The sequence below is a fragment of the Muntiacus reevesi genome, chromosome 5, assembly GCF_963930625.1.
Source record: "Muntiacus reevesi chromosome 5, mMunRee1.1, whole genome shotgun sequence".
Classification (NCBI taxonomy): Eukaryota; Metazoa; Chordata; class Mammalia; order Artiodactyla; family Cervidae; genus Muntiacus; species Muntiacus reevesi.
The window spans coordinates 66,369,108-66,380,647 of record NC_089253.1 but is presented as its reverse complement, the minus strand read 5'-3'; the positions used below and the strand labels follow the sequence as shown (position 1 = coordinate 66,380,647).

The 11,540-nt window shown below is 38.1% G+C and overlaps 1 protein-coding gene across 1 annotated transcript in view; it reads left to right on the top strand.

The window, feature by feature from the left end:
* Window positions 1–11,540, top strand: part of USH2A (usherin) — a 905,205-nt gene that overhangs the window by 664,409 nt on the left and 229,256 nt on the right. Inside the window, exon 50 of the mRNA XM_065936753.1 lies at window positions 6,734–6,957. Coding sequence (XP_065792825.1) covers window positions 6,734–6,957 — 224 coding nt within the window. The remainder of the gene's footprint in view (window positions 1–6,733; window positions 6,958–11,540) is intronic.

Sequence of the window (11,540 nt, the reverse complement as noted above, 5' to 3'; positions counted from 1 at the left end):
AGCATTCCATTGTGTATATATATGCCACGTCTTCTTTATCCATTCATCTGTTGATGGACATTTAGGTTGCTTGCATGATATTGCAACAGTTGAATGTACAAACAGAATTCAGGTAGTTCTGTTAAGACAGATGTTAAGGAGACTTGCAAAAATGTAAAACAATGTCATTCTTCTTGCTAATTTTTCTCAGTTTGGAAATGTGCTTATTTTTTAAAAATATTTATATTAACATGTTATATATTTATTATTATTTTAGGCAAATTAATGAATACCTATTTCAAACATTTCAGTATTAAGCTCTAATCTAGTTCAGTGTAGTCACTCAGTCATGTCCAACTCTTTGTGACCCCATGAACCACAGCACACCAGGTCTCCCTGTCCATCACCAACTCCTGGAGTCCATTCAAACCCATGCCCATTGAGTTGGTGATGCCATTCAACCATCTCATCCTCTGTCATCCCCTTCTCCTCCTGCCCTCAATCTTTCCCAGCATCAGGGTCTTTTCCAATGAGTCAGCTCTTCGCATCAGGTGGCCAAAGTGTTGGAGTTTCAGCTTCAACATCAGTCCTTCCAATGAACACCCAGGACTGATCTCCTTTAGGATGGACTGGTTGGATCTCCTTGCAGTCCAAGGGACTCTCAGGAGTCTTCTCCAACACCACAGTTCAAAAGCATCAGTTCTTCTGCTCTCAGCTTTCTTTATAGTCCAACTCTCACATCCATACATGACCACTGGAGAAACCATAGCCTTGACTAGACGGACCTTTGTTGACAAAGTAATGTCTCTGCTTTTTAATATGCTGTCTAGGTTGGTCATAACTTTCCTTCCAAGAAGTAAGCATCTTTTAATTTCATGGCTGCAGTCACCATCTGCAGTGATTTTGGAGCCCAAAAAAATAAAATCAGCCATGGTTTCCACTTTTTCCCCATCTATTTGCCATGAAGTGATGGGACCTAATCTAGTAAATATCAACAAATATAACCCACATAAACAAAAGTGATTTGTAATCCTGATTTATTTGTGAAAGTATAAAGGGGTCCTGACATCAGACTTTAAGAACCAATGCTTTAAGGCTTACTCTACTAGAAAATCATGACCATTATTTAGTTATCCTGTACTGTGACTAAAATGTTGAGTAACTCTTATTCCTTTGGATGAGTTAGCTGAAAACAGACCCACTAAAGACAGAACCATTGTTGTAGAGAAATGGGGATGCAAAAGTGTTACCCCCTCAAATACCATAATGAGCCAGAGTTTTAAAACAGTAGCAGTGTCTCGTTTTAACATTGTTGTTCTTCTGTTGTTTTCATTTTTAGTCAATTGCCATATTCCCTCATTCAATAAATGTATATTGTGTTGTGATTATATTCAAAATATCCTCAGTGCTTTGTGGGTATAAAACGGCTAAGATTCTATTTTTATCCTTAAGGACTTGCAATCTTATCAAGGAGAAAAGTGCCTGAATGGTTAAACATAGGCATATGAGAAGGATGAATATATAAGCATAGTCTTAAAACTGAGTGATCACTCCATCCAAGGTGATGGAGAAAGCTAAACTACTGGATCAGAACCACAAACAAGGAATGGGATTTTGAGATGCATGGATGGAAGAAGGATGTTTCAGCTAGAGGGCATAGCCTGAGCTGAAGTATGAAATTAGCAGCCTGTAAAGCATGTCACTTTTTACTTTCATGTATTAGAGAAGGAAATGGCAACCCACTCCAGTGTTCTTGCCTGGAGAATCCCAGGGACGGGGAAGCCTGGTGGGCTGCCATCTATGGGGTCGCACAGAGTCAGGACACAACTGAAGCGACTTAGCAGCAGCAGCAAAGCATGTCTAGGTAGGGTGAGCAGTTGGGTTTATTGGAGGTAGACACAGCGTGTAAGCAAATAGAGGGAGATAAACCTGAAGACCCAAAAGGATTTGAACCTTGTTTGGTGCTCAGGGAAGAGTTGATGAGATAATAATAACTGTGATTTGAGATAAATCAGATTTGAGTGGCTAATGGATGTGAAGGAGACAGAAAGATAAGTCCCTTAAAACACTATTGCCAAAAACAAAAGCAAATTTAAGTCTGTTAAAACATTCTTGCCAAAAGTACCTTTCCTAAGCATAGACTGTCCACTAGGACAAGGGTTCTGAATCTTTTGAATGTTGTACACTCCTGGTAGAGTCTTTTGAAAGTGGCATACCTTCACTTCAAATAGTAATATGTAGGATACACACAAAAATTTACCTGCCATTTCACGTGCCCTTGAAGTCCACTCATGGGCCCAAACTTCAGAATCCCCAAATTTCAATAAGATACCCATACTATCCAAATATTTCTTAAGCAAACTGTGACATTCCTCAATTCCTGTGACTCAAAATTAGTTCCACAGTCCTCCTGACCTTCGACAGTTCCGCCAACTCTAGTAATCATGGTGGACTGAAGAATTGAGCCTTTTAAAAAGGAAAAAAAAATCTCTTTTTGGTCTCTTGACCTCCCTGCAGGTTTCACTGAAAATAGACACGTTCCACATGTCTTTTTTCCTCTCTCTGTTGCCGCTCCCTCCTGTCGCCCCTAATGATTATGACCTCAATGACCTTCCAGAATATCCATATGGCCCTTTCTCTCCTCAACCTAGCAACACCATACCTGCTGCATGAGGGTTTGGATCTCATAATATTGTTCCTAAGCCTGTCCTCTCTCCCTGCCTGGCATTGTGTGCCTGCCACGAGACCAGGCTGGCTCATAAAACATCTCTTTATGTACTTTATTACTTAAACTCTTTTATTTGCCTGCAGGAGCCCTTTAACAAAATCACATTGAATTGACTTTCTCACACCAAATCAAATCTCCCTGGTCCCAGTTCAGTTGTCTTTGTCAATATGTATTTTATAAATGGAGTGAATTAACAGATGCTGTTGGAACAGAAGTGCTGGGGTAGCGTTTATGTTTTTAGTGCTCTCTCTGGGCAGATGAGTTGTGTAGGAGTGTTATACAGGTACCTCGGGATGAAAGTCATGCTAGTCATTTCGGTGGATATGTATTCTTAACCATTTTCTTTGACTATATTTTCAACCTCTTTATTACTCTTTTTATTCGTAGTGTTTGCTTATATGGTTTTATCATCTGTGCCATCAGTCTTGGGTTTGACTTGATTATACCCCTTCATATTAAAAGATGAAAATTAAAGCCTCTCTGTCATGCAGAGAGGACAAGATTTTCCGTTAGCCAAGAGGAACTGATGATGACATACCTTTGGAACAGATTGCTTTAGTTCTATTATCTGTGTTGTCCATGTAGTCTTAGGTATGAAACTCTGGGTTGAAACTCTTCTAGAATAAGGTTCTGAGTTTCCATATCCTTGACTGGGACAGCAATAGAATGAATGGCTAATCCTGTTACATAGATGGGATTTGGGGACTTTGCAAAGAGGAAAATACATTACAGAAATCCATTGTGTAACACTTGTATTGAAAGAAGAGTTCCCAGGAAGATTTCCATATGACATAATGAACTTTTGAAAAGGGTAATGTATAAACGCTATGAAATACACTGCAATGATTTGGGAAGTGTTTTTACTCTACCCTGTCTCAGTTTTGTGGGGGTAGTCATAGAGCCATCTGCTGGTGAAGAAAAGATGCATTTCTTTTCTTTCATGTTCTGCCATCAACTTTATGTTTGTCCTTAGGATGACTAATCACAAGTCTTCTTCTTCTTCTTTTTTTTTTTTAACATTCTTCTAAACCTAAAATATAATCCCATGGCTTAAAACGTGGTCTCCATGATCAGTCCCAGAGTTCCACAATGATTTGTCATATTCCAGACTCTGTTTTTTATGACTATATTATTTTTATCTCAAAAGCATGCTAATTCTTAGGCTTTCTTTTTTTAATGGAGCATTTGTTTTATAGAATTAATGATTTAGAAACTAATCATGATTAGAAGTTTATAAATGCTCTCCTTTCAGTCATGGACAATAAGTAAGTGTTGGTAACATATTGGAAGTATTCATAATATTATGAGTAAAAATATTATTTCCTTCATTATTTTTCAGTTGTAGCCAATACAGTAGAAGCTATCCATTGGATATATATGCTGTTTAGAAAACCAATATAGGTTGTTTGATCTCAAAGAGAAATATCTAATAGTTCAGTGCATACTCCACCCCTTTAATAATATCTGCATCTTGTTCAAAGAGAATCTCCACATTTGTACAGATTTAATGAAGAGCCTCTGGAAGTATAGATCAATCCATCAATGATACATGACCCATTTTGTTTTTCTGTGGGCGTATTTAAAACTGTGCCTTCTCTGTGTCAAAGTTCAAAAGTCAAGTGCTCCATGTTATAAATTAGGTAGGGTCAAAAGTTATTGCAATGCAGTTTCCGAAGCTTGTCTGTCCCTGAGTGTGCAGCTCATTCATGCTGAAGTGATGCACTATGGGAATTACTACCAAGCTCTGTTCGGCAACATCTGCTCTGCTTAAGTGAGTTAGTGCGCGTCAGACATCTTTATGTCAGAATATTGCGGTGATGGATGCAGTCTTCAGAAAATGCTGCATAAAAATCTGGTGTGCCGTTCTGGCCATTAAGTGAAATTACTATTTAAATTAATGGCACTGTCACAGTTTATCTGTGCAAAGAATGAACGCTGATTAGGGTATTAAGTAATTAGCAATTTATCACCCTGGAACAAGGTTGATAATAATTAAAGAAGTAATGGTTTACCAAAGAAACTAGAAAGGGAGTCACTTCTTGTTATGTGAGTGAAATCTTGGCTGAAAATTTTAATTCCGTGAAACAAAGATGAAGCTCTTTGTGAAAGAACGCATCTTTTTTTTTTTTTTTTCCTAGTGTAAAAACAGTTCATTATCAAAATTTTAGTTGACCTGTCAAAAGTCCCTCAGAGCGATCAGATGACTGATTAGGAGTTTGGAATTAGGTCAATGTCTGCATTTTGATTTTATACTGAAAGCATGGTGGAACCATAAAGTAATTTGGGAGTGGAGGTGGAGAATGTATTCTGCTCCCTAAAGGGCCGGTTTTCAGATTTTGATTGCTCTTTAAAATAGAAACATGAATTATTTTAAGAAAAGTGCTAGAGAAAAAAAATGACAGCAAAGAATCCAAGGTTGTATTTAAATGTCTGATCAGAAGGCAGCAGAAAAAAACATGCGCAAACAATATAAAACTTGAAGCTGTGGATTTTTCTTGTGTGTATGTGAATTTTACCCATCGTAATCAAGACTCAGACTACAATGATAACGCTGCAGTGTGTATTTTTCTGAAGGAGCTTTCCCCGGAAATGTTAAAAACAACTAAAATTAATAGTAAAGTACCAAAAAAACCCCAGTTTACTTTTAAACCAATTACTTTGGACATACATTACCTTTAAACATGGTGATGAAATGTAGTAATGATCAATGTTTATTATTAATCAAAACTTAAGATGTTTTAATATTGAATTTTTTTTCAAAGTGGAAAGGTCAGTGAGGGGGTCCTTTGGAGTCATGAGTGGACAAACATCTTTCTTATGGAATGTGTCAAATCGGTGTCTACTTTCAGTGATTTTTTTTTTTTTATAATCTAAAAAGTACTTAAAATTCATTTGTCTGTTATTTAGGGGATATTTCATTGTGTAGGTATTTGTACAGGACCAGATTAAACAATTTAGGACCCCAGGGCACTTTGAAGTTGAGTCTCTTTATGTTATCAGTCGGGACTAATAATAAATCAACAAAATTATAATTAAAATAAATCATTCATCACATCGCACTGCTGTGTAACTGGATATAAATTCTACTATGATAGCCCAGTGACATGAGGTATACGTACCTTAATTTCTAGTTTAATCTGACTCTAAAGCCTTGTTTGCTTATTCAGTCTTTTATGTCTGTATTTTTGCTGTGTCTCTTCTATGGCAAGATCTAAATGATGTGAACTCAGAAAGTTACACTGAATTGGGTGGGAAAAAGGAGGCTCTTTGGTATTTCAGGTACACCTGTCTTTCACTGAGGAGTGAGGGTCAATGATTGTCCCCACCAGGTTTTTCTGCCACTACCCTGCACCTCTTACCCATATCTAGCAATGGATCTACTTGCAGCTGAAAAAATGCTGGCCAACTGGTTTACCTGGTCAGTGAGCATGATCAACTGGTTTTGAAAACAAATCTCTCTTATGATCCAAGAATGGCTACAGTTGCTGCTGGATTCACAAGCAGCATCTATCTGTATCTTAGACAAAGGCAGGCAGAAACTTACAAGATGCTTAGGCAATGTCTCCAGTTCTAGGATGATGCTCCCTCTCCACTGCCTAGCCTCTTGTCCCAGAGTGCTTGGGTGACTTCTCCCTTGTGAATTTCTAAAGATTTCTTCTGAGTTCCTGTGGTTTAACTACCACTTCTTCCATAACAAGATGTCATCATCACAAAGTGGGCAGGTAATTCTCATGACAGAAATCAGATCATTTTTTTTTAATGGAGCTTCGGAGAAGTTTGGCCCCCTGCTGAATGATTTTTAGTACACTTCCTCTTGTGTGTTCTTTACCTAATTAGTGTCTAGTGCTCTTGGTTGGAAGGACCCCTCACTGTACATTTAAATCACCATGCTAGGGAAATGCTACCTAAGCTATTGTACCATTTCAGCCTGAGTCTGACATTTTTATACCAAACTTTATAGCAGCCTCAGTTTTCTTCTCTTTTTTTAAAAATTTCATATTCATATATAACATTTTATTGTTGCAGGGATGTTCTGTTGTGGGCTGGATTATGTGAATATGTCAGATACCATATGCTGCTCAGCTTCCAGTGGAGAGTCTAAAGCACATGTTAAAAAGAATGACCCAGTGCCAGTAAAATGCTGTGAGACTGAACTTATTCCAAAGAGCCAGGAATGCTGTAATGGAGTTGGATATAATCCTTTGAAATATGTTTGCTCTGACAAGGTTTCAACTGGAATGATGATGAAGGTAATTGATAGAAAACCTCTCAGAGGCACTGATTTGACAATGGAAAGAGAAATACATTGTTCATAACTATTTTTCTAAAATAAGAATATAAAAACTCCTGTGTGCATTATTCATTTTCACATTACATTCATATTAATACCAAATGAGTTCGCTATGATTGATGTTATTGCAATGAATTCTAAAGGAATTAATAATGATTAGCTGTTCTCAGGAAGCTTTACCAGCACTTCAGATTAGTGCAGACAGAAAGTCTGAGATGCTGAAAGAGCGGGCATGGTGTTGTGGATGGAGATGAAAAGAAATTTAGCTTCTTCCCTCTAGTCCCCAACCATAGTACTTCACTTTCTTTTAATAGAGAATTCAGGTCCAGCAGATTCACTTAGTTGTGTTTATTTCATATTCCTAGAGACAATGCAAGCTCAGCAAAAGCTAGCCAACCACAAAAATGAGTAAGCCTATGGGCACATCATTTATGTCTGTCCATTGAGATGCTTCACATGCAGCCATGCCTTATTTGTTAGCATTAAACTTGACCGCAGACTCCAGAAACCCACCATTTTAAGGAAAGGACTAGGAACATTTATTTGTCACTAGGAGATGGCTAAAAACGGCTACATTCATCAAAGACAATGGAAGAGATCTTGATGACTGAAGTAATTATACAATCTTTGTGTGAACATCATGGACTTGGAACGGACCGTAAGTCTTGAGAGTTTTAGGGCCCTGGCAAGCACTTTGCAGCAGTGAATATTAACACATAGTACTGTTGAAGAGAATAGATACTTCATGGAAGTGAATAATCATACAAAATGCTCAATAAAAATAGTGACGTTTTTTGTCTACAAAATTTTTTAAAAGTCGATCTGATTTCATAGAGAATAGACTTGTGGACATAGTTGGGAAAGGAGAGGGTGGGACAAATTGAATTAAGAGAGTAACATTGAAACTTATACATTACGATTTGTAAAAAAGATAGTAAGTGGGAATTTGCTGAATGACTCAGGGAACTCAAATCTGGTATTCTGTGACAAGCTCGAGGGGTGGGAGGTGGGAGGGAGGCTCAGAAGGGAGGGAACATATGTATACTATGACTGATTCATGTTGATATATGGCAGAAACCAACACATCATTGTAAAGCAACTATCTTCCAATTAAAAATAAGTAAATTTTAAAAATTTGTCTGATTTGAATAAAACTTTAATTAACCAGTTCTGTGAAAGAAATATAGTGACTTAGCAGCAGTAGCATGTTTCTAAAGTTTAAGTTTATTCCAGGCCAGTGTTTTCAGAAGTGTAATATTTTTAGTCTTAAAGAACTGGTAATGTTGCAAGAATATGCCTTTGAAATAACAAGTTAGGAAGAATCTATGTAGAAAACTCTCCTTAAAAGGGCCTTCATGTTTGAAAAATGAAGATAGAAAACCTATTAGTTTCAGAAATGACACCATCATTCACACCTCATATCGTGTTAGTAGCTCAGTCGTGCCCGACTCTTTGTGACCCCATGGACTGTAGCCCATCAGGCTCCTATATCAATGGGATTTCCCAGGCAAGAATACTGGCATGGTTGCCATTTCCTTCTCCAGGGAATCTTCTTGACTCAGGAATCAAATTCAGATCTCCTGCATTGCAAGCAGATTCTTTACTGACTGAGTCACCAGGGAAGCCTCATTCACATTTATATGTTTCAGTATTGCCCACCTCACATTTGATTCCCAGGCATCTGGTTTTGGTCAGGAAGACACAGCTTCCATTACAAGAAGACATTCAGAATATACCTGTGATGTTTTAAGGTGGCTTGAATTGGCTCTATGAAGGCCAACTAACACTTGTATTTTAAATTCATATTTAAATGATTGTGATCAGGAGAATTTTTTTTAAATGCTGAATCAAGCAGTATGTCATAGGTAAAACTCAATCTCTAGATTCAATTTTGTTTCTTAAAGACCTTCCTGGAGTCTTCCAACTCCTGCTGCAGTCTGGACTGGATCTCTGTGGGGTTTCTGCATGGCTGTCCCAGCCAGTCTTCCAAGGCTGTTTGTTTGGGAATTCCCTTTCCTCCTCCTCTGCGTTGCTCTCTCTGTATTCTGAGCCCCAAATGTCCCTTCTTTTTGAAGAATTGACTCTCTGGGTGTAGGTGCATGAAATGTAAATATTTTGAGCTTGATGTCCGAAATTATTGTAATTCTCCTTCCCACTGGATTGATTGTTTGTCTAGGTGTACAATTCAAGAGAAAAAAAATTATTTCTACTCAGGATTTTGAGTCATTTTCTGAATGTTTTAAACTGTCATTGCTATTCTGATTCCTGTTTCTTTGTAGGTAACCATGTTGTTTTGCCTGACAATTTTTAAGACGTCCTCTTTTTTCTGCTTTTCTAAAATTTCATGACAATGTGCCTCTATGTATATGCTATTATCACCATTATTATTAATATTGATAATGATATACTTCTTGTGGACTTTTTCGGGATGGAGCCTCATGGTCTTCAGTTCTGAGGAATGCTATTTTATTATTTCTCTGATAATTTGTTCCCTCTTTTGTCTCTCTTTTCACTGATCAGTTGGATGTTGGACTTCCTTAACTGATATTTTAATTTTTTTTCCTTCTTGTTTCTTGCCCATTGACTCATCTTTTTCAATGTTATAAGATATTGCCTCAGAGAAGGCAATGGCACCCCACTTCAGTATTCTTGCCTGGAAAGTCCCATGGACAGAGGAGGCTGGTCGACTACAGTCCATGGGGTCATGAAGAGTCGGACAGGACTGAGCGACTTCACTTTCACTTTTCACTTTCATGCACTGGAGAAGGAAATGGCAACCCACTCCAGTGTTCTTGCCTGGAGAATCCCAGGGACAGAGGAGACTGGTGGGCTGCCGTCCGTGGGGTCATACAGAGTCGGCCACGACTGACGTGACTTAGCAGCAGCAAGATATTGCCTTAACTTTATCTTTCCACCTTTCTATTGATTTGTTGTGGAGTTATTTGGGAAATCTTTTTTTTTCTTTAAGTTTTTGATGACTCTTTCTTTTTTGCCAATTATTACTTATTTATGGCATCCTACTCTTGTTTCATCCATGAAATGTCTTTTTTTCTCATTCTGAAAATATTCATTCTGTTGTTGCTTTATAAATTGTTTGTCTGATTTGTCCTTTGAATTGTCTTGCTTGTTTGTGTGATACTATTTTTTGCCTATAAAATTTTGGTTTTTTCATTTATTTTATTGAAGTATAGTTGATTCACAGAGTTGTGTTCATTTCTGTTCTACAGCAAAGTGATTCAGTTTTATGTGTATGTGTGTGTGTGCTTTTTCATATTCCTCTCCATTGTGGTTTAAGCTTGGTACTATTTCATTTTCTTCTTTTCCTTGTTTTGTTTTTGCTTCCTCTGACTTTTTTTTCTATGTTTTTAAACTTCTTTTTTTCCATTGGAGGTTGACTGACATGTTGCTATATGTAGAAATCCATTGGTGGTGAGCACAGTGGGGCCCTCATTATGGCAAGATGGTTTTTTGTCAACAAATCACCTTACCAAGAATCCTCAATAGGTGTACTTACTGAAGTATCCTTAAGTGCCCTATCCTAGGTCGGGATGGGATACATAGCCAGCCACCATATGGGGAATCCAGTAGAAAAGAGGGGTTCTCACTGAGCAATATGCAGACTTTTATTTAGTTTTCCCACTCTGACTTATACCTTCCAAGGAACCCTCTCCATTTTTTTTTAAAGCGTCACAAATTATTTTCTAAGTTTCTCTCAATTTTTTAATACTTTGCCAAATGCAGCCATAACCACGCATGTACACAGGCTCATGTACTAGCCCATGCTGTCTTGCCCAGAGCAGTGAACTCAGGAGTACCTGGCTTGCTTTGACAGTCATCCCACGGCTGAGTATTGCCAAACATTTAGCCACAGCATAACAGAGCTTCTCAGCTTCCCAAAACTCACTATGAATTTCTTTGCCACCACTTGCTTAACCTGAAGCCAATGCCACTTTATACTTTAGGGTTTTGTTGTTGTTATTAAGGAACCATTCAACTTCAAAGCACTAAATTATGTTTTTTCTATAACACCATCAAACAATGCCAAGGTAAAAACAGATGTCCTCGTGTATGGACTGGGTCAACAAAAGGAATGTTTTTTAACTTTTCACAGGTTAGTCCAGTGCGATTTCAGAAGCTCCCCTCCATGCAACATCTCAGGAACCCAAGTCCCTTCCATCTTGTGAGAAAAGGGAAAGAGTGGATGACTGTACATGTAGGGTCTTCCCTGGATGCAGAAAGCATCTCTTCTGAATGACGTCACACGGACATTTCTGGTCATGTGACTCCTCTTGTAGTCAGACTGGAAAATCTAGTGTTCCTAGGGAGACATTCCTGGGCACATACCACTGTCTCTTCCACATACATCCACATCCCATAATATAGGTGTTAGTTCTCTTCCTTAAACTTTCTATATTCCTTTATTGTCATTTGGTTGGGCTTTAAGAGGAAGTGATGGAAATGGCAACCCACTCCAGTGTTCTTGCCTGGAGAATCCCAGGGATGGGACAGCCTGGTGGGCTGCCATCTATGGGGTCGCACAGA